At 46.9% G+C, this 24163-nt stretch overlaps 1 protein-coding gene across 1 annotated transcript in view; it reads right to left on the bottom strand.

Moving 5' to 3' along the window:
• Positions 1–2293: 2293 nt before the first annotated feature.
• The window catches only part of TMEM50B (transmembrane protein 50B), a 41377-nt gene continuing 19507 nt past the window's right edge, over positions 2294–24163 (bottom strand). Inside the window, exons 3-7 of the mRNA XM_075335014.1 lie at positions 19708–19820; positions 12772–12839; positions 11326–11418; positions 10910–10967; positions 2294–8627 (exon numbers count right to left, since the gene is read on the bottom strand). Of these exons, the coding sequence (XP_075191129.1) occupies positions 8582–8627; positions 10910–10967; positions 11326–11418; positions 12772–12839; positions 19708–19820 (378 nt within the window). The 3' untranslated portion in view covers positions 2294–8581. The remainder of the gene's footprint in view (positions 8628–10909; positions 10968–11325; positions 11419–12771; positions 12840–19707; positions 19821–24163) is intronic.

Below are 24163 nucleotides of genomic sequence, written 5' to 3'. Positions count from 1 at the left end.
GTCACGTCAAGTTCCAGTTGACCCGACATCACCGAGCCCGGCCTCAATATTCTTGAGCGACAGGGCTGTAGGGGGAGATTCACCGCTCATCACAGCCCAACTCATCATGAGCTCTCTCTTTCGCTGTAGAGCGCCGCAAACAGAAGCGATGCTGGGCTTTGCCACACGACAAAACACCGCCCGCAGCCCACTGACTAAGGAAGACTGGGGCTGGGCTCTGTGATGTCGGGTCAACAGGCATCACCAGATCTCAAAAGGTCAAGGTGCCGGGGGGGTACTTCATGGGCATGAGCAGACCACAATAGCGACGCTCTGAGACACAATTGACTAAAGCAAGGTATTTAGAAAAATCCTTTCCTTATCAGTTTTACAGAGATGTGGCCACTCTTCCAGAATAGTGAACCACCCCTTTAAGATAAATCCATGTTTTGCTCTGAATATCAAACAAAAAAAACTTTTTTCACAATTAATTTTTTTTAAAGCCTGGTCTGGAAAAACCTCACTGTAACAGTAATGTGGATTTTACATTTAGTAGGAATCTTATTAGAAGCAATTTATGATGTGGACTTTAGAGTCGATTGGCTTCAGAAGCCACAAGAAATTTAAAAACACAAAAATCACTTAATACACCCTTACAGAACAGAGTCTTAGGAGGGACAGATTAAAGTAAGTCCCCATGGAGCATAAATTGTGAAAATAAAAACCGCTGTGCAATTTGCTGCAAATCAATGAATTAGACGGTGCAGTTTTTCTGTCCTGTGTGAGTATATGCTAACATTTCACCATTTGGCAGCTGTAGAGGCATCTAAGGGGTACTTTGCACGCTGCGACATCGCTAACGATCTCGTTAGCGAAGTGAAATGCTAGATCGCAAGTGTGAACTTTCGAGATCGCACATAGGTCATTTTACGCATGTGCGATCTCAAAAGATCACACTTGCGATCTAGCATTTCACATCGCTAACGATATCGCTAGCGATGTCGCAGCGTGCAAAAATACCCCTAAGCCTTGGCGCAGACGATTGTATTTGCGGTTCAAGTGCCATCCAATAAAACATCGGATCACACTCAGGGCAATGTCATGCTATGGGGCCGTGGATAAATCAGATTTTTTTCTTCAGGGTAAAATCACACTGAATATAACTTGCACGTGTGCAATGCAAGAAAATCTTACATTGTACTCAGCCCCATCTTAAGTACTGAGGCAGCTCAGATCTGCAATGTTTTCCTCAGCACTAATTCAGACTAAGGGTGGGGTGGAGGGGAAAATTGCAGTGAGTCTCGGCTCACTCACAGACACTAGTGTATGAGTGCGTGTGAAACATCGGACTGACAGATGTCATCAGAGTGCAGTGTGATATATGCACAGACAGATAGTGGAGAAGATGGGAGTGATTACTCTCTCCCTCTTCTCTCGCATGATCAGATCACAGTTACATGACACTTGACTCTGCTCCGAGCGTGAGCCATTAGCATATCGAATCCGATGCTCCCGCATTGGATCATATGCTAGCGTGACTGACCTCAGTCTGTAAGAATGAAGAAAAAAAAAAAACAAAAAACGCAGCATGCCTGAGTTGCCTCTGTAGATCAGAATGCACTCGGCCATGTAAGTCAATGGATGATCACACCACTCTGATCACACCACTCTGATCACACCACTCTGATCACACCACTCTGATCACACCACTCTGATCACACCACTCTGATCACACCACTCTGATCACACCACTCTGATCACACCACTCTGATCACACCACTCTGATCACACCACTCTGATCACACCACTCTGATCACACCACTCTGATCACACTCCTAATTTGATAAATAACTAATAAACCTACAGTCCTGCAATGGTTTACAGGAGCTTCAAAATCAGTTTGTTGTACCCAGAGCAGAAATTTTAAAGGGGTTATCCCATCTGTAAACATGTATAGCATACTGATAGAAGCCTGTTCACGCTCACAGAAATGGAGAGGTGTTTGAGAATTTTTATCGAACCTTCAAAAATTACTAAGCGCACTCACTCTGCAATTTTTCCAGCTCCCATATAAATGATGGTTCTGTTCATGACCATTGGGAATGAGCCGCATCTACTCTGAAGACTAAACCAGGATGTGTCTGTATTTGGTGCACAGCCCTACAATTCTTATCTCCAAGCATCAAGATAATTATTGCACAGCTTTGCAGATCTGGCATGCAATGGTGCACGCTTTCACACCATGACAGCAGATTGCAGATAAAGTCACCATACTGGATAATAATAAAAAAAAAACAAGACATTTTTATATTCATTTTGACAGGTGGTTTTTATTACAGTTCAAGCATCAAGATACAAGGACATTTTTCTAGAATGCAGGATGCTACTGTAACAAAGCCAGCGCATTCATTCATTTACAATAGATTTAAAGGTGGGGGGGTACAAAGATAGTCCCAGAGCTTTCCAGATCACAGGTATCCGCGCCACAGCTTCATATCCTGTGTCTCCGACTCCATAAGTGCATAGAAAATACTGTACCTAGACCAGAGCCACACTTGTCTGCACTAAATCAGTAGTCTGTATGGTCAGCTCCATACTGGAGCACACATAGAGGAGTAATGCAGTGCAACAACAAGGCCGTGGGCAGCTAACTCTAGAATAGTCAACAACCTGAAATATCCATTATATCATAATATCTACAAGAAATAAATAGAAGTGACTGGATGCAGGGGATTTATATACCTCACTTTAAAGCCATATAACCACCAAGCCCCCTGAGGCTCTACCTTCAGCTTAGTGACTGAGACAGGCTGGTTGCTATGGATTAGGCCTGGTATCTAGGGATCTAAATGCATGGCAACCAGTCTGACAATTCAGAGGTTTGACAAGTGGAAAAACTGCCTGGCAGAAGAAGTCATGTTGTGTCATTAAAAGGGATAATTTCCGCACAGACAATCCCCTAATTTAAAAGCTATAAAAGGTCGGCCCCTCAGCCATATTTTTTGGGGGGTGTGAGGTGCCTGCATATCAGGGGAGGTCCGATATATTCATATACAGTCAGGTTGACATCTTTACAGTGCTTTAATTTTGGGTGTGAATTACAGACATCTTAGTTCTAAGCTCAGTTTGGTTCACTAAAACTCCAGGCTTCCTATGAGTGTTTTGGGCCCTGAAACACGGCCACTGTGGGCCCTGAAACACGGCCACTGTGAACCCTGAAACACGGCCACTGTGGGCCCTGAAACACGGCCACTGTGGGCCCTGAAACACGGCCACTGTGGGCCCTGAAACACGGCCACTGTGGGCCCTGAAACACGGCCACTGTGGGCCCTGAAACACGGCCACTGTGGGCCCTGAAACACGGCCACTGTGGGCCCTGAAACACGGCCACTGTGGGCCCTGAAACACGGCCACTGTGGGCCCTGAAACACGGCCACTGTGGGCCCTGAAACACGGCCACTGTGGGCCCTGAAACACGGCCACTGTGGGCCCTGAAACACGGCCACTGTGGGCCCTGAAACACGGCCACTGTGGGCCCTGAAACACGGCCACTGTGGGCCCTGAAACACGGCCACTGTGGGCCCTGAAACACGGCCACTGTGGGCCCTGAAACACGGCCACTGTGGGCCCTGAAACACGGCCACTGTGGGCCCTGAAACACGGCCATATTGCCAATTACAGATTATATTTTATAACTTTAGGAGTAGTCTCTCAATTTATTACTGAACATATATACAACAATTTAATCTATACAAATCCCTGAATTCAGGAGGGAAAACTGAAAAACATAAAATGGAGGACAGTGTTTACAACTGGTGCATAGGAACAGTGGGACAGGATGCCCATAGCAACCAATCAGATTCCACCACTCATTTTTCAAATGCCTGCTTGATGATCTAAGATGCAATCTGATTGGTCACTCTGGGGCAACTCCTCTGCAGCAGTTTTGATAAATCTCCCCTAATGTCTTTTGGAACTTTTTACTTTCTTATACAGCAGGCAATAAACCCGGAATACAAAATGCACACTACTCCCTACCTTGTGCAAAATCCAGTGTGTTCACGTAGAAAAAAAAAAAATCATATAACACTCAATGACAGTCTTTGACAGCCACCTACCATAATAAAAGTGGTTGTGCATCTCTGGGGACACTTTTTTTATTTTTTACTAAGTGCCTGTAATTGAGGATAACAATCATTTTTGTAATTGTGTTTCATTAAACCTTTTGCACCATTGCCTTTTATAACCTCTGTGCTACATCATGTATTGCTGGCTGCAGAATGAGGTAACTGAGAATTTGTCAGTGAGATCGTTCTGACAGGATTGTTTTATCTGTGTTTTTCTGAGCTCCTCTCTGCTGATTTATGACCACAGACCACATCAAAGTTGAATGTGCAGGGAAACCTAAGAGCCTGTAAAAGCCAAACCGTGAAAATGCTGCAACACAGCATATATATATATATATATATATTAATATTAGACAACCCTGTTAAAGGGGTTGCTTGATATTAGAAAACATAGCTTTCTCCCAGAAACAGCGCCACTCTTGTCCATGGGTGGTGTGTGGTACTGCAGCTAAGGCTGCTTTCACACTACGTCTTTTTAACATGCGTCCTGAACGTTTTTTTTAACGCAAAAACGGATCCAGTGCAAATGCGTTTTCATTTCAATGCATTTGCAATGGACTCGGGTTAACATGCGTTCACCTGCGTTTGCGTGCGTTATAGTGAGGATCCAGCGACTTGCAGTTTTTTAATATCTTTCAAAAACGCTACATGTAGCGTTTTTGAGCTGCGTCCAAATCCTGCAAATTGCTGGATCCTGACTAAACAGCACGCAAACGCAGGTGAACGCTGGCATGCTGATAGACAGGATCCTGCTTGCTCTACTGAGCATGCCCAGAAACCAGCCCCGTGATCAGTCTCTCTCCTACCTCTCTGTCTCTCCCCCTCCCTCTCCTCCACCTGAGAGCTGCGGACCCTCGTAACCAAGGTAAATATCGGGTAACCACTTCTCTTAGTTACCCGATGTTTACGTGTGCAGGGAGCCCGGCTCCAAGCAGCTGCAGACGCTTGTAACCAAAGTAAATATCGGGTATCCAAGCAAGTATACCCGATGTTTACCTTGGTTACGAGCCTCGCAGCTGTCAGATGCCGGCTCCCAGTCTGGCACGTTTAGTTCCCATCACTCCCGATCACATGACTCCAATGCCCACCCCTAAACATCCAGTGACAGGATCCTGCAAAGTAACACATGCGTTTGCATGCGTTTTTTGCTGTAAAAGCAGGATCCGCTTTTGCAGCAAAAAACGTTCAGGACGCATGTTAAAAAGACGTAGTGTGAAAGCAGCCTAAGCTCCATTCACATAAAAATGCAATACCAGGCACAATCCATGGGCAAGAGTGGCGCTCGCCATGTTTTCTAATGTCATACAACCCCATCAAGATGTTTTTGGATAATACACAACAGACACACACATACAGGAGCTCCGTCCTGTGTGCAGTACCCTAAAAATATGGCCATTGTTAAGTTATTTCCATTTCTTTAGAAAATTTTCGGCCATCACATAACTATGGTGGTCAATATGGCATGACAGTAGTCACGTCATACCGTGCAGACTCCATACTGTCTGCCATGGTCATGTTATATGACATCAAGGGGGCTGACCGCACGTCAAGGGGGCTGACCACACGTAAGGGGGCATGCATACCTCACTTGCACCATTAATATGGCCAGAGACTCCCTTTATACAGTATTTTTGCAGCAATAGTTTCAACCAATGTATTAAAGGGATTGTCACTATGTGGATAAGTCCTTCTTAAATACTATATTCGTGGGTAAAATAAAAATAATAGAACTCACCACCCGTTGGTGTGATGTCGTCGCCAGGTCTTCCGGGGCTAGCACGACATTGTCATGCCACGTAAGCGCTGCAGCCAATCAGTGGTCGCTAATTGGCTGCAGCGCTTACATTCTTCGGACGTCTGATGAAAGTGTGAGCGCAGCACCCCAATTAGGGACCACCGATTGTAATGCCACGTGAGCACTGCAGCCATTGTCCTGCGAACCCCAGAATACCTGGTGCCGAGATCTCTGGAATAGGAAGGTGAGGACCTAGTTATTTGTATTTTATTTGACGGAATATATAGTATTTAAAAAGACGTTGTCCAAGTAGTGAACGACCCCTTTAATTCATGAGCTGAAGATATGGCTGCGAATACTGCTTAAAGGAGATCTCTGGATATATGAATGGGGCAAATGAGTTGTGCATACCCCTTAATTCACGAGCGGCTGCTACTCTTTAATATTTTTTTTTCTAGGGATGGAATCCATTATCGGCTCTGCCAAACAGAATAAGGATGAAAAACGTACTAAAAATGTGTCAGTGTAAAGCTACCCTTACACATGGGGGTGCCGGCCGCACAGGGCCCCTCTCACGGGTGTCACTCCTACACGGCCCCCGCTCACGGGAGCCAGCCGCACAGGGCCCCCGCTCACGGGTGCCACCCCTACACTGGCCTCGCTCACGGGTGCCAGCCCTACACTGGCCCCGCTCACGGGTGCCAGCCGCACAGGGCCCCCGCTCACGGGTGCCAGCCCTACACTGGCCTCGCTCACGGGTGCCAGCCCTACACTGGCCCCGCTCACGGGTGCCAGCCGCACAGGGCCCCCGCTCACGGGTGCCACCCCTACACTGGCCTCGCTCACGGGTGCCAGCCCTACACTGGCCCCGCTCACGGGTGCCAGCCGCACAGCGCCCCGCTCACGGGTGCAGCCGCACAGCGCCCCGCTCACGGGTGCCAGCCGCACAGCGCCCCGCTCACGGGTGCCAGCCGCACAGTGCCCCGCTCACGGGTGCCAGCCGCACAGCGCCCCGCTCACGGGTGCCAGCCGCACGGGTGCCAGCCGCACAGCGCCCCGCTCACGGGTGCCAGCCGCACAGCGCCCCGCTCACGGGTGCCATCCCCATGGCTATGCTACAAATACAACATGCAATTATCTAATCAGCAGGATGACAGGGCGACATTTAAGTTCATTTCAGGCAAGACAAATGATAATATAAGACGTGCGTCACGGTGACTTCATAGCAGCAGTCAAGTAGGAGACATGAAAAGCAGCCGTTCACACCCGCGCGGACAGTAAATACGCAGAGAATCGTCCCCGTCCTAGGCATTACACTATATGGCTATTGTGATTGACGCTATGCAGCATTTATTGGACTTCTAGCATTGAAGTGCAACATTTTCCTATAAAACATGAGGTCACTTGAACGGCTATTAAAGGGGGTTGTCGAAATTTTTTTTTTCCTAATTCCGAACAACCCCTCTTGGGCTACAACATATAATGCAAGTGTAGCTTTCTTGGCTACAGAAATAAATGGTGAATTGCAGTACTATAATTATTTCTTGGATGACTGTATTATGGAGGCTTTGCTCTTATCTTATGAGAACTGCATGCCCCCCATGCTCATGAATTACAAAGCAACATGACAGGTGGCTACTATGGGGGCTTTTTCACAGCAAATCGGCTTAGTTAGAGGCTCGTAAACTAAAATATATAATTGTTTAAAGGGAGATTATCCCTGCCGGACTAGGTGCTCACGTGCATCCTAGTCCAACCACACCCCTAGCACTGATTGTTTATTGACAGAAAGCTGCCAATGTACACAGAAAGCTGATCATCAGGGAGTAGATGAGGTTAGCTTTCTGAGCTATGCCACATCTAAAAAAAAAAAAAATCTGATAGTGTCATAACTACTGCACTCAGTAAACTAAGGGGCATATCGTTGGAATCAGGGTCTCTGTCCCTACATCATTCGGCTTTCAGATGAGGTAGCAAAAATCTGGTGACAGATTCCCTTTAATATGGGCAAAGCATACCCAATAACTGCAGTTATGTGATGGGGCTGCGCAGCCAGATTTTTCCCAACATCTGGAGAGAGCCACCAACTGGGAATACTTAAGGCATCCTTTCGGAAATTAAAGAAAAGGTTCAATTTAACAAACTTTGTATTTTAGTGCATCTAAAAATAAACCCAAATTAATAAAACAAAATAAACAAAGCAACTGTGCAAACTGTCCTAATCGAAAAATTGCGTTGTGTTTACAGCTCCTATGCAGACCTATGTGTTTCCATAGTAAAATACATACAGACAAGCAGACCCTGCGTAATCTGATCCTACTACACTCAATCTTCCATCTATACGTCATACCAACATAGATTCGGCAGGTTAGCAAAAAAATAGGAGAGCTGGCGATATGACTGCAGGATCTGGCTACACAAGGTTTGTTTGTAGTCTGTTGCTATGGAAACTGTTGACAAAACTAGAGATTTTGCAGACTATCGTTGCTTCATTGTTCATGCCAAAAGTAAAATGTTGTGGACTTTTCATTTAAAACTTAAGGGTGACCCTCCATGCCTCATGTAGGTGACCCTATTGATTGGAGAGACCCTGGAATAGACTTCAATGTGAACAGATCAGCCGATGCTGTGAAACCAATATCTTCTCACTGCTGGAGTTTCAATGTAGAAATGAGCTTCCATAAAACATAACCCGAGATGAAAGATGGCAAAATAGAAGAACACGTTGCGAATGAGGACTTCAGGACCAGAGTTCTTCAGTTCTTCCAAACTTGTAGATGAGCGTGCTGCAGACCATAGACAAGAGAAGAGCATTAATTGCAGGGAGAAATGTCGAAAAGTATTGTATTATTTTAGCAGCTTAGTCCTACATGTCCTAATATGATATGCTAATGTAACAGACAGTGGAAACAGTCAGCAAGTTGCATTTCTTGCTCCGGCAGACTTGGCAAGTAGTGATGAGTGAGCACTATCATGCTCGGGTGCTCAGTACTCGTAACTAGTTATGAGCGGGCACTACCATGCTCGTGAGTCATAACTAGTGATGAGTGAGTACTACCATGCTCGCGTGCTCTGTACTTTTAACTAGTGAAGAGCGAGCACTACTGTGCTCAGGTGATCAGTACTCATAACTAGTGATGAGCGGGCACTACCATGCTCGGGTGTGCAGTACTCGTAACTAGTGATGAGCGGGCACTACCATGCTCGGCTGCTCGGTACTCGTAACTAGTGATGAATGAGCACTACCATGCTCGGGTGTGCAGTACTCGCAACTAGTGATGAGCGGGCACTACCATGCTCGGGTGCTCAGTAGTAGTAACTGGTGATGAGCGGGCACTACCATGCTCAGGTGCTCAGTAGTAGTAACTAGTGATGAGCGGGCACTACCATGCTCAGGTGCTCAGTAGTAGTAACTAGTGATGAGCGGGCACAGCCATGCTCGGGGGCTCAGTACTGGTAACTAGTGATGAGCGGGCACTACCATGTTCGGGTGCTCAGTACTGGTAACTAGTGATGAGCGGGCACTACCATGCTCGGGGGCTCAGTACTTGTAACTAGTGATGAGCAGGCACTACCATGTTCGGGTGCTGGTAACTAGTGATGAGCGGGCACTACCATGCTCAGGTGCTCAGTAGTAGTAACTAGTGATGAGTGGGCACTACCATGCTCGGGTGCTCAGTAGTAGTAACTAGTGATGAGCGGGCACTACCATGCTCGGGTGCTCAGTAGTAGTAACTAGTGATGAGCGGGCACTACCATGCTCGGGAGCTCAGTACTGGTAACTAGTGATGAGCGGGCACTACCATGTTCGGGTGCTCAGTACTGGTAACTAGTGATGAGCGGGCACTACCATGTTCGGGTGCTCAGTACTGGTAACTAGTGATGAGCGGGCACTACCATGTTCGGGTGCTCAGTACTGGTAACTAGTGATGAGCGGGCACTACCATGCTCGGGGGCTCAGTACTCGTAACTAGTGATGAGCAGGCACTACCATGTTCGGGTGCTGGTAACTAGTGATGAGCGGGCACTACCATGCTCAGGTGCTCAGTAGTAGTAACTAGTGATGAGCGGGCACTACCATGCTCAGGTGCTCAGTAGTAGTAACTAGTGATGAGCGGGCACTACCATGCTCGGGAGCTCAGTACTGGTAACTAGTGATGAGCGGGCACTACCATGTTCGGGTGCTCAGTACTGGTAACTAGTGATGAGCGGGCACTACCATGCTCGGGGGCTCAGTACTCGTAACTAGTGATGAGCGGGCACTACCATGTTCGGGTGCTGGTAACTAGTGATGAGCGGGCACTACCATGCTCAGGTGCTCAGTAGTAGTAACTAGTGATGAGCGGGCACTACCATGCTCGGGAGCTCAGTACTGGTAACTAGTGATGAGCGGGCACTACCATGCTCAGGTGCTCAGTAGTAGTAACTAGTGATGAGCGGGCACTACCATGCTCAGGTGCTCAGTAGTAGTAACTAGTGATGAGCGGGCACTCCTAGTGACTACCCGTCAGTGGTGAACTTGAGCATTTTTCTGGAAGATCTTAGGGAAAAATGCTCGAGTTTCCCATGGACTTCCATTATACTCATCACTCGAGTGACGCCCGAGCACCCCAATACTCAAGTAACGAGCACACTCACTCATCCCTAGTGATTGCCATTGTGATTCTCATTGTAAAAAGGGGATCTCTGTGATCAGAACATCAGGTAAAAGCAGCACAGTCACAATAAGGATAAGGACTTGTTATAAATATTCCTTTTGTGCTGACAGACTTCCTTTAAATCAAGATTATTTGCAAAATTACCACTTTCTGCGATGGAGCAATAAAATGGTTGCAAAAGTGGACATGCCTTTTAAGCTGAAAGCACAAAAAGGGGCAAAAACGGAATCCCAAAAATCAGCCAAAAATCCAATATAAATTTTTTATTAAAAAAAATAAATATTAAAATAATCAGGGGTCAATAAGGAGAGTATCAAAACCGGGAAGAGAAAAAAAACAAAAAAAACAAAACAACCTTATCAGCTGTAATTAAATGAGTAATGTGAACTGTATGATAACTGATTACTTACCTAAAAAATATCAGAGCATTCTGGAAAAATACAGCCAGCCCAGGGTAGACATTGACATCTAGAAAAGGGACAGGAGCAAATACGGATGATTATGGACCATGTTTTCAGGTAAAGACGAGTTCTAGAGATACTGATGGCACCGCAAGGGCTTGGGAACGGGCACAAAATAAGCAATCACACTGCACAAATGGGAGAAGCGGATGGTGACGCTGTCAGACAAAACTGCTCACATCAAAAGGGGGGAGTTCCAGTCCTCTACTCCACCAAAAAGCATTGGTGCAATTATTATTATTACTTTTTTTTTTTTCAAAAACCCCTAAAAATAAAATCTGAAGCCCCTTTGGCTACAGTGGGCTTATCCTCCACTTTTCCCCCCCATGCACTAGATTTGATAAATGTCATTTCTGGATACTTACTTTGCGTGACAAAAGCTCCGAAAAGGATCCACATGGAGGCAATGAGTGATCCAAACATCATCATAAAGCCAATGAAGAGCCAGATCCGGGCACCTGCACAACAGAGTAGAATTGGTGTAGGTGTAGATAGTACCAGTCATTCAGTAGCCAAAAACATTCTTCTTCTAAAGGCTACTGACATCTATACCCTTTATTATTATTATTTCTTTGCTTCTTAAATGCTAAATAAGAAACCTGGTTTTATAGTCTTCAGTAAAAAAAGTTTCCTTCAGTTTTCATGCTGCATAGCCTGTGTAACTCCTGTGCATAGCAGCCTGTACTGCTGCATCAGCCAGATTTACGGCTATTTCAGATTTTTGCTATTCTCTGTTTTAGAGCTACCAGCATAGAAAAATATATGTAGTGCAGATCAGAGAAAGCATCCAAGTCTTCAGGGAGGGTAGATCACAAAATCTGTACTTTAACAATGAGCAGACAGGGTTCAAAATCTGCACCGCAGGTCAATTTATGTGCAGAAAATCTCCTCTACTTAGCTTGTTCTTTATTACACAATGCATTTCTGCACGCACCCTTAGGCCATGTGCCCACGGGAGAAAGTAACTGGATTTTGCTGCGGAAAACCCGCGGATGTTCTAGATTTTCCAGATAAATCCGCGGGTTTGCGCAAGTACAGGCACTGCCCATGTTACCCTATGGAATTTGGGCGCGTGCTGTATCAATGCTGCGGTATTTGCCTCTGCGGAAAATGCTGCGGATTTCCTGCAGCCGCATGTAACTGCATGTCAATTAGTCATGCGGAATTACCTGCGGAATTCCTGCCTTTCCACTATAGAGATAAAGGGCGGGAATTCCGCAAGAATTTCGCACTGTTTCCGCAGGTTTACCGCAACAATTCCGCAGCAATGGATAGCTGCGGATTCCAGGGAGTTGCTGTGTGAACCTGTGGAAATACCTGCAGAAAAGTCCACAGGTACGATCTCCCATGGACAGTCTTAAAAGGGTTGTTCAGCATAAAAGACACGGCTGCTTTATTCCGGACGCAGCGCCACATCTGGATGTGTCTGGTATTGTAGCTTGGCTCCACTGAAGTATATGGAGGCTAAGTAGCAATATGACATAGAACAAGACAGGAGTTGCAACGTTTTTGGAAAAAAGTAGCAATGATTTCCAATACTAGAAACCCTGTAATGATAAGGACAGGGGTCCTCATAGTGGATTCATATGGACGTATCGAGCCCCTGGAGGCTAGGAGTGCCCAAAAGGCCCATATTTGAAGACCAATACTATTATAGACGATGATAGTTGGGGCTCTTTGGGAATTCTGCATCGGGGTTTATAAGTTTCAGGTTATGTCATGGGATAGGGATGACGCCCTCCCCCATTTCGGGGTCTATACATGGGGAAGAGAAGGATGAATTGTTTACAAAAGCAAAAAACATTACTGACCTGTGCGGCCCAGGCAGCCATCGCTGTAGCCGTCCCCTCGTACCTGGGCGTTGGATACAGCATTTATCCTGTGGGGACAAAGACGAGTCAGTTACAGAAAAATCACTCATAGAAGCAGGTGCGGAAAAAACTTACTAAACCTGATTGTTGCCTTCACCCATGAATCACTAAGAGCCGAGCGACTGCGATAACGAAAGGTAAAGGTGAAATGTAAAATCTTAGCGCATGAGCTCTTAAGTTTTGGGAAGACTCTTCTGTTCCCCAAGACTGTGCCCAGTGCACAAGGTCCATAAAGACATGATTGAGGGAGCTTGGTGGAAGAACATGAGCACCGGACCTCGGGACCTTCCAACCAGTAGAGGTTGTGAGCCCGGCCTCTCCACCAACATTGGTGTCTGGCATCACAAATGTGCTTCTGGATGAAAGGGCAAAAACTCCCACAGGCGCCTCCAAAAATCTTGTAGAAAAGCAGAAGAATTGAGGATGTTATAGCTGCTTTTCACGAATTTGGGACACTGAATGACCCCTCTTAATGAAGCAATAGCCTGTGCACGCCCGCCATTCTTCCATGCACTTTCTATGGGACTGTGGAGGTAGCAGAGTACAACGTTTGGAGCCATCAGGTTGTCCTAAAGACAATAAACGAAGCGGTGGTGTGCATGAACAGCGAGTCATTCACAGGGGACCCTTCAGCAAGTTATCACTAGTGATAACTTGCTGAATCGGTACAACCCCCACAAGTATTGTATTTTTTCCTCCCAAAAATTTGAGAGGAAAACGAGGGGTGCATCTAATAATTTGAACGTTGCTTGCCAGGAATGATGGAGAGGGGTTGCAGGAGCAATGCTGCGGGCGTTGGCTGGAGCTGCGCTGTGCTGTGCTGGGGCTTCAGGTACTTTGCTGTGCTGGAGCTGCGGGCAATGTGCTGGAGCTCCATTGTGCTGGGGCGCCATCCTGAATAGGTCAGCGATGCGGACTTCAGCGGAAACTGCGCATGCGCTGATGGTGCTCTAGATCTCATCTGCGGATGCGCCACCTCCGGGCGCTATTGTCCTTAACTCCGCCGCTGGGAGATCAACGGGCTGGAGGTGGCATGTGCACAAATGAGATCTTGTGCAGAGAGCTCCATCTGCGCACGTGCCGACTCCGGATGCCATTATTTGAAGCCCACAGCCTACGTACAGCTCCCTCGGCCTGCGGCCGCAGTGCAGCTCCCTCGGCCTTTTAATTGGTGTGACTTATTAAACGAAAAATATGACTTTTTTTTTTTTTTTTTTGGACTACCACCCAGCAATTTTGTTTGCCCAACATGAGGCCTGCAATGTCAGTGTGCGACATCACCAGTGATTATGGTCAACACGAGGGCTAGGGTCTGTGCGCCGGCACGCAAAACAACAAGACGATTACATGGATAAAAACAGCTAAAGCTTCTGGATATTTTGGTGGCAGGTCTCATGCGACCATCTGTGAGAACTCAATGTAAGCATTGATGCAATATGTGCACCATTTTATTTTTTTTTTTTTTTTAATTATTATTATATCCCAATTGAGCACAGTTATTTTTTTGGGGAAGTGGTCTGTTATTTGGTGTCACAAGTCTAAAATCGCTGTTTAGGTGTAAGTATTACAGGTTCTCCTCCACCTTCCCTCACAGGCTGCACAACTCTATATGGTCCACAAAAAAGGCCCCTGATGGAGGAGCACGTGACCAAACTTGTCTTTTAGTCTCTTCCAAAAACGCAGTCGATCGTTTTTATTCCCACCTGAAAAGTCCAACCGAGAACAAACTGGCTCCATCTGCTTCATTAAAACAAATGGCACCATCGGTGGATATGCCCGAATCTTGCTTTTCCTATCCTCAGATGGAAGCCCCGATGGTGCCATTGATGTGTGTGAAAAACATGATGGATGGATGTGAACATAACAGTGACACAAAATCATGTCCTCCAACACTTCATGGAAGAGAGGTAAAGTGGACAGCCCCTCTAAATATCAGGCAGTACAGTCCCTTTATCTGGCAGGAGCAGCATATCCACATTCCAGGAATGGTTACTGAATAATCCGCTCTGTCAATAGCCGGATATCAGGGCCCTTCTGGTAAAGTCCACCTGGAGAAGTGGTGCAGGGAAAAGCAAGGTCATCACCGTATAGAAATGTTTACTTTACGACTAGAAAGAAAGTGTAAAAAAACATTTCACATCGGAGATCCTGAAAGTACAAGTCCTGTGTTATGGTTGCACGTAATGACGGTATTTATGGCCACTAACTAATCCAGCGACATCAAGCCTTTCTGATAATTGCATGTAATAACTCACAGTTCAAGGCGCTTTAATAACCATAAAGCCTCATCTCTGACTCCATTCAGCTGAGATATGGGGATCTGTTTGCCAATTATTTTATGGAGAACTGAGAACAAGCAGCGCTCGATAAAGTTAGTTGTGACTATCATCAGAGGACAAAAGTAATATCACAGCTTCCAGACCACCTACCGGCATGACGGAACTGATTATTCCAAACCGATGTTATAACTTAAAAAGGGATATGCCCATCTTAAACAATGATGGCACATCTGAAGGATAGGGCATAACAAGTGTGAGGTGCTGGCTGCGGACTAAAGACTACTGGACCAATGGACGTAGAGTGGAGCCCAAACCTCTAAAGGATTTGGGGTGTTTACAGAACAGAGCGCCAGTTATGTCAGTCTTATTGTTGTGTTTTATTGGAGATTGCTTGCTCGCCAGTTTAAGGTGCACAATTTGAAGGGGGAGGGGTTGTAAATGCGTAGTCAGATTTGGCCTCCATGGACTCTACATTATTGTTCTGCACTTAGTGGGGGGTGGGAGTCTATTGTTTCCCTCTGCAGGGAGTCCCCCTGATACACAATTCTGCAGACTAAGCGGAGACTGCCCTCCTTCATACTTGGGAGTTACATGAAAAAAATGTCTAAGGGGGTAGGTGTGATGAGCACTTATGTCCATCCAGGGGGCTAATCCCAGGAGAGGGAGCATAATAAGCCACATGTTTGGTCAGTGAAGTGATGCTTTAACATGGGGTGGGGGGGGGGAACAATGGCGAGACCAGGTACTGATGTCCATGAATCGACTATAGATATTGGAACTTGATAAACGTGCTACCATTGTTGATATTCGTCGTCTGGATTTGAGGAACTATCCTAAGGACTATTGTTGATATTCGTCGTCTGGATTTGAGGAACTATCCTAAGGACTATTGTTGATATTCGTCGTCTGGATTTGAGGAACTATCCTAAGGACTATTGTTGATATTCGTCGTCTGGATTTGAGGAACTATCCTAAGGACTATTGTTGATATTCGTCGTCTGGATTTGAGGAACTATCCTAAGGACTATTGTTGATATTCGTCGTCTGGATTTGAGGAACTATCCTAAGGACTATTGTTGATATTCGTCGTCTGGATTTGAGGAACTATCCTAAGGACTATTGTTGATATTCGTCGTCTGGATTTGAGGAACTATCCTAAGGACTATTGTTGATATTCGTCGTCTGGATTTGAGGAACTATCCTAAGGACTATTGTTGATATTCGTCGTCTGGATTTGAGGAACTATCCTAAGGACTATTGTTGATATTCCTCGTCTGGATTTGAGGAACTATCCTAAGGACTATTGTTGATATTCGTCGTCTGGATTTGAGGAACTATCCTAAGGACTATTGTTGATATCAGTTGTCTGGATTTGAGGAACTATCCTAAGGACTATTGTTGATATCAGTTGTCTGGATTTGAGGAACTATCCTAAGGACTATTGTTGATATCAGTCGTCTGGATTTGAGGAGCTATCCTAAGGACTATTGTTGATATCAGTTGTCTGGATTTGAGGAGCTATCCTAAGGACTATTGTTGATACCCGTTGTCTGGAGGAGCACAAGGCCTATTGTAAATAAAAAACTGTTGCATCCTTAACCTGCCTAGGTGATTACTACAACTCATGACCTCAGATCTTCACAACTAATGTAAAACAAAAATATCTGCACAACTCTGGTTCAGTGGCCACCGACTACCATTGTCACTGGGTGCGTCGCAAAAGAGACATTCGCTGGTGCCACAAGTAGGAGGCGGTGCGCAGGGCTGTGGTCTGTTGGTCATGGACCACTGACGTAGCGGGTGAAAAAGGGTTCTGCACATCATGTGGCACAATTCTAAACATCAATGTTCAACTAATCCAAAGCTCCCATAGAAAAGAAAAAAAAAAAAAAAAAAAAAAAATCAAGAGTGATGGTCACAAATTTTCCCAGGTCCCAGTCTTGAGATTACTTGCACGTCCAATCGGCCGGATGGGCCATTATTAGACACTTGTAGGATATCCTACCAATACACCCCAATGTTGCCCCTTTATGTCTTCCTAGTGACAGCATGGTTTAATGTGCACATTAACTGGTAATATTAAACCCAAAACGGAAATCATAAAGAAATACGCCAGCAGTGAATAAAAAGGGTAATCCAATATCTCGCACTTTTTACGTCACAAGGTAAGAGGTGATACTGACCTCAGGCACTGTGCACACCTCCTACTCTAATTAGCGCTGGTTTATGATACCTCCCTGCCATGCATGAGACCCAATAAAAGGTGTCCCTCAGTAGCGACTCTTACAGACATGGGTAACACTATGTATTCCCTTTAAAAGGGACTGTGCGCGCATTGGGAAGATGTGTTTCTTAAGTAAAATACGCACCCGCTGGCTGAATTCCCGCACCTGCGGCAAAAAAACGCGCCCAAAATCCGCATGCTGTTTTACCGCTGTTTGTTGCAGATTTTCCGTGCGTTGGTCCATGCAGTTTTAACCATTATTTAATGGCAAAACCACAGGTACCTGCGGAAAAGCAGCAACATGCTACTTCTTTTTGCTGCAGAAATTCTGCAGCAAAAACCTATAGGGCAAAAAAAAAACTTGTGCACACCGCATTTTGGATTTCTCATAGACTTTGCTGGGGAAGGACTGCAGGAAGGTTATCAGCAAAAACCGCACCTTTTTCTGCAGCAAAAACCGCAGCAAATCCGCGACAAAAAACAGTGTGCGCACAGGGCCTAAGGCTATGTGTCCACGCTGCGGAAAATGTGCGGATTTTGCCGCGGATTTCTCGCGGATAAGCCGCGGATTTCCCGAAAATCTGCAGCTCAGGCACTTCCCAGCCATTTCTATGGCATTTTGGAAATGCTTTGCCCACGCTGCGGATTTTTCCGCAGCGGATTTTGATCCGGAAAAATCTGCAACATGTCAATTATTGTTGCGGATTTTGATCCGGATTTTGGCTTTAAAATTGGGGAAAAAAAATTAAAAAAAAATCTGCACCAAAATCCGCGGCAAATAAGCACCTTTGAAAAGGTGCGGATTCCGGGGGAAAGCTGCGGATTTTGATGCAGAAAAATCCGCAGCTACATTCTCTCGTGGACACATAACCTAATAATCCCTCATTCAGGATCTTTATTAATTAGCCGGAGTAGAAATTAGCTACAAAAACAACCCCAGCCTTTACCTCCATTATGCTGACCACTGAAGGATTTTAATGACTTACTAACCAGAATCCCACAATATCCGACCACTATTTCATCATTTGTCTCTGCTCGATTTCTAAAACTGAACATGGACAAAACTCCACCTGTCCTATCCATCAGAGTCAATGGCTGCTCACTCTCCGTATGCTCGCTGTCTGGGGTTAAAGGGGGCTTTACACGCTATGATATCGTTAATGTTTTATCGTTGGGGTAACGTCGTTAGCGACGCACATCCGGCGTCATTAACATTATCGCAGCATGTGACACTTATGTGCAACCTAAAACGATCGCAAAAGTGGCAAAAATCGTTTGCCGTGGAGAGGTCGTCCTAAAACCAAAAATCGTTCACCTCTCATTAGCGATGTTGTTCCTCGTTCCTGCGGCAGCACACATCGCTGTGTGTGACACCGCAGGAGCGAGAAGCATCTCCTTACCTGCCTCCACCAGCAATGCGGAAGGAAGAAGGTGGGCGGGATGTTACGCTTCTATCGGACGGCTGACGTGTGATGTCACTGTGACACCGCACGACCCGCCCCCTTAGAAAGGAGGCGGATCGCCGGCCATAGCGACGTCGCAGGGCAGGTAAGCCGTGCGACGGGTAAGCGCAATTTTGTGTGCGACGGGCAGCGATATGCCCGTGTCGCACAAATAATGGGGGGACGGGTACGCACGATAGCGATATCGTTACCGATATCGCTACCGTGTAAAGCCCCCTTAACTCTGGACTTTGCTCTCTTCAAGCCACATATCCAAACCCTCTTCACCTCCTGCCGCCTCAAATTCAAAAATATTTCCCGAATCTGTACCTTCCTTCAAAAGAAGCTACAAAAAGCCTAGTGCATGCCCTTATCTCCCACCTGGACTATTGCAACCCCTGCTCTGTGGCCTGTCTTCTAACACTGTTGCACTTCTACAATCTATTCTAAACTCTGCTGCCTAACTAATCCACCTCCCCCCCGCTACTCCCCGACCTCTCCTCTCTGCCAATCCCTTCACTGGCTTCCCATTGCCCAATAACTCCAGGGATAACTTGTTAGTCATTGGGGGTCTAGGACCTCCAGTGGTCCCAAAAAGGGGGCTCCGGAGCCCCTTCCTAGATGTAGTGGAGGCGCGGCCTTCACTCCATTTGTTGTCTATGGGACTGAGGGAAATAGCCAAACACCGTTATCTTTAGACAATGAATCCAAAGGAAGCCGATCCCCGCGCACCTCGGGGGCCGAGCCCCGCGCACCTCGGGGGCCGAGCCCCGCGCACCTCGGGGGCCGAGCCCCGCGCACCTCCACTCCATACAAGACAGGCCTGCAGAGCCCCATCTTTGGAGTTCTAGAGACGCAATGTCCTTCGGTCAGACGTCCAGATCAGCAAGTTGTCCACTACCCTATGAAAACGATTCGACCTCCAACTTACATGAAGAAGGCCACCGTAGAGAAGACCCCACAAGTGTGGAAAGCGTGATTCAGCTCCTCTTGATTAGGATACACCACAGCGGCATCGATCATAATCCACCACCCTGAAAAAAACTAAACAAGAAGCAAAGTGATCAGAGAACAACCGGCACGGGGGTCAGCAGTGTTGCTTTACAGCGCTGGAGAGTCCTGGGTCCAATGGGGACAGTGATAATATCTGCAAACGGTACAGCATAGGTTAGCACTACACAAGTAAAACAATAAGACTTTCCAGGTTCACAGGTTGAGTATTTGGTGAGGTTTTTTAACCCAGTATTATTAAGACCAAAACCAAAAGTGGGCGATCAATGCAGAAGTGGTGCCCGTGTTTGTAGTATACTTTTCCTCTTAGGGCTAAGCCACACGGCGAGAAAATCGGTGCGAGTGGAGTGCGATAAAACATCTCATTCCCCTCGGACCAATTCTAGCCTGTGTGTCAGCACACATGGGCGATTATTTTCTCAGCCCTAATCGGACTGAGAAAACAATCGCAGCATGCTGCGATTGTAATCCGAGACTCTTTCTCTCGCACCCATTCAAGTGAATGGGGCGAGAGAAAAATCGCACTGCACTCGCGGTACACCGGTGTACTGCCAGTGCAATGCGAGAATGGCTATAGCTGACTACGCAGGAGAGAGGGAGAGAAATCCCTCCCTCCCCTCCTGAGTGCCGGCCCGCCCCCCGCAGCTGAGGTCTGCTCGCACGAACGGACCTCAGTTGCAAGGACACAAGCATGAGACTCGGCTCTGCTGTACTGCCAGCATGAGCAGAGTGTCATGCAAGGGGATCGCAGTAGTGCCCGTGTGGCCCCAGCCTTATTGTTCCGCTTCTGGTTTTGGCTGAACGGGTGCATGTGGCCTAAGGATTTACATTGTAGTGAGTTTAAAAGAATGGGTTTTTACCTCGGCAGGGGGTCCCATTGATGGTGAAAATGGGCAGGGTCTGAGCACGAGCACCACCGCTTCTTTGGTGGTCAGTGACTGCTGGAGATAAGGCAGCTCTGTACTCCGCAATCCCATAGAGAATGGGCAGCACCGTCGCTCAGTGCTGGGTACAAATTCCACCATGGGGAGGGGGGTGAGGGGGGGACGACACACCCAATTACCACACATGCCCAAAATGGACACCCCCTTTAAATCCCTTGGGCATTAGAAGATGTAGCAAGTGATCAGCTATGAAAAAAACCCAACCACTTTAGATGCTGCGGTCAATAGTAATTGCCGCATCTGAACCATACTGCTACACTATACCAAGGGGTCCAATAAGAGATATGAACTTAACAATGAATTCCTGGTGTGGTCCATGCTCAATCATGTCCCCTAGAAGGACAAAAAATGTCCACTTAAGAGTAGAGAAGGAAAAAAAAAAAAAAAAAAAAATAATTATTATTTTAGTAGTTCATCACAAAAAATATGCAGTATGATTGCAACCATAGAATAAAGGCTTGTGCACAGTGGAGAAAAAAAAAGTCAGAATTGCTGTATATTTTTTCGTTTTAATTACTCCTTCCACCGATAAAAAAAATTAAAATGTATACAAATAAATTAAATTTAAAATCAATAATAAATTAGATATTCCTCAAAATTGTACCGATAAAAATTTCAATCTATTCCAGATACAAAAAACAAAACAAAAGGAAAAAAATAAAAAAATAAATAAATAAATAAATAATAATGGCACTTGGAATTCAGCAACATAAGATGTACTTTTTTTTCCATAGCAAGTTGTGTTGAAACGCTGGGTGACATCTTGGTTTAGCGGTCGTCATCTGTTAATTGTGACTAAGACTACTCACACAATGTTTTATTAAGAAGGGAATTTTGTTTACTTACCGTAAATTCCTTTTCTTCTAGCTCCAATTGGGAGACCCAGCCAATTGGGTGTATAGCTACTGCCTCCGGAGGCCACACAAAGTATTACACTAAAAAGTGTAAGGCCCCTCCCCTTCTGGCTATACACCCTCCTGTGGGATCACGGGCTCCTCAGTTTTAGTGCAAAAGCAAGAAGGAGGAAAGCCAATAACAGGTTTAAAGACAAATTCAATCCCAAGAAACATCGGAGAACTGAAACCATTCAACATGAACAACATGTGTACTCGAAAAAAACAAAAATCCCTAAGAAAACAGGGCGGGGGCTGGGTCTCCCAATTGGAGCTAGAAGAAAAGGAATTTACGGTAAGTAAACAAAATTCCCTTCTTCTTTTTCGCTCCTAATTGGGAGACCCAGACAATTGGGACGTCCAAAAGCAGTCCCTGGGTGGGTAAAAGAATACCTCGTGATAGGGCCGTCAAACAGCCCTGTCCTACAGGTGGGCAACCGCCGCCTGAAGGACTTGTCTACCTAGGCTGGCGTCCGCCGAAGCGTAGGTATGCACCTGATAATGCTTGGTAAAGGTGTGCAGACTCGACCAGGTAGCCGCCTGGCACACCTGCTGAGCCGTAGCCTGGTGCCGTAATGCCCAGGACGCACCCACGGCTCTGGTAGAATGGGCCTTCAGCCCTGAAGGAACCGGAAGCCCCGCAGAACGGTGGGTTTCAAGAATTGGTTCCTTGATCCACCGAGCCAGGGTGGATTTGGAAGCTTGCGACCCTTTACGCTGACCAGCGACAAGGACAAAGAGTGCATCCGAGCGGCGTAAGGGCGCCGTGCGGGAAATGTAGATCCTGAGTGCTCTGACCAGATCCAACAAATGCAAACCTTTCTCAAATTGATGAACTGGATGAGGACACAAGGAAGGTAATGTGACATCCTGATTGAGATGAAAGGGGGATACCACCTTAGGGAGAAACTCAGGAACCGGACGTAGAACCACCTTGTCCTGGTGAAACACCAGGAAGGGAGATTTGCATGAGAGCGCCGCTAGCTCGGACACTCTCCGAAGAGACGTGACCGCCACTAGAAAAGCCACTTTCTGTGAAAGACGAGAAAGGGAAACATCCTTCATAGGCTCGAAAGGCGGCTTCTGGAGAGCAATTAGAACCTTGTTCAGGTCCCAGGGCTCTAACGGCCGCTTGTAAGGAGGGACGATATGACCAACTCCTTGCAGGAACGTGCGCACCTGAGTAAGTCGTGCTAGGCGTTTCTGAAAAAATACAGACAGCGCTGAGACTTGTCCTTTAAGGGAGCTGAGCGACAAACCTTTTTCCAACCCGGATTGCAGGAAGGAAAGAAAAGTAGGCAATGCAAAAGGCCAGGGAGGAACTCCCTGAGCCGCGCACCAAGATAAGAATATCTTCCACGTCCTGTGGTAGATCTTGGCGGAGGATGGTTTTCTAGCCTGCCTCATGGTGGTAATAACATTTCCAGATAATCCTGAAGACGCTAGGATCCAGGACTCAATGGCCACACAGTCAGGTTCAGGGCCGCAGAATTCAGGTGGAAAAACGGCCCTTGAGATAGCAAGTCTGGTCGTTCTGGTAGTGCCCATGGTTGGCCTACCGTGAGGTGCCACAGATCTGGGTACCACGATCTCCTCGGCCAGTCTGGAGCGACGAGGATGGCGCGACGGCAGTCGGCCCTGATCTTGCGCAGCACTCTGGGTAACAAGGCCAGAGGTGGGAACACATAAGGTAGTCGGAATTGCGACCAATCTTGAACTAAGGCGTCTGCCGCCAGAGCTCGGTGATCGTGAGACCGTGCCATGAAAACCGGGACCTTGTTGTTGTACCGTGACGCCATCAGGTCGACGTCCGGCATCCCCCAGCGGCGACAGATCTCCTGAAACACGTCCGGGTGAAGGGACCATTCCCCTGCGTCCATACCCTGGCGACTGAGGAAGTCTGCTTCCCAGTTTTCCACGCCTGGGATGTGAACTGCGGAAATGGTGGAAGCCGTGTCTTCCACCCACGTTAGAATCCGTCGGACTTCCTGGAAGGCTTGCCGACTGCGTGTGCCACCTTGGTGGTTGATGTATGCTACCGCTGTGGAGTTGTTCGACTGAATTCGGATCTGCTTGCCTTCCAGCCACTGCTGGAAGGCTTGTAGGGCAAGATACACTGCTCTGATTTCTGGAACATTGATCTGAAGGGTGGACTCTTGCTGAGTCCACGTACCCTGAGCCCTGTGGTGGAGAAAAACCGCTCCCCACCCCGACAGGCTCGCGTCCGTCGTGACCACCGCCCAGGATGGGGGTAGGAAGGACTTTCCCTTTGACAATGAGGTGGGAAGAAGCCACCACTGAAGAGATTCCTTGGCCGCCTGAGAAAGGGAGACGTTCCTGTCGAGGGACGTCGACTTCCCGTCCCATTGACGGAGAATGTCCCATTGTAGTGGACGCAGATGAAACTGCGCGAAAGGGACTGCCTCCATTGCTGCAACCATCTTCCCTAGGAAGTGCATGAGGCGTCTCAAGGGGTGTGACTGGCCTTGAAGGAGAGATTGCACCCCTGTCTGTAGTGAACGCTGTTTGTCCAGCGGAA

The sequence above is a fragment of the Anomaloglossus baeobatrachus genome, chromosome 2 (assembly GCF_048569485.1).
Source record: "Anomaloglossus baeobatrachus isolate aAnoBae1 chromosome 2, aAnoBae1.hap1, whole genome shotgun sequence".
Classification (NCBI taxonomy): Eukaryota; Metazoa; Chordata; class Amphibia; order Anura; family Aromobatidae; genus Anomaloglossus; species Anomaloglossus baeobatrachus.
Note: the sequence above shows the minus strand (reverse complement) of the source record. Positions and strands in the feature narration are given on the sequence as shown.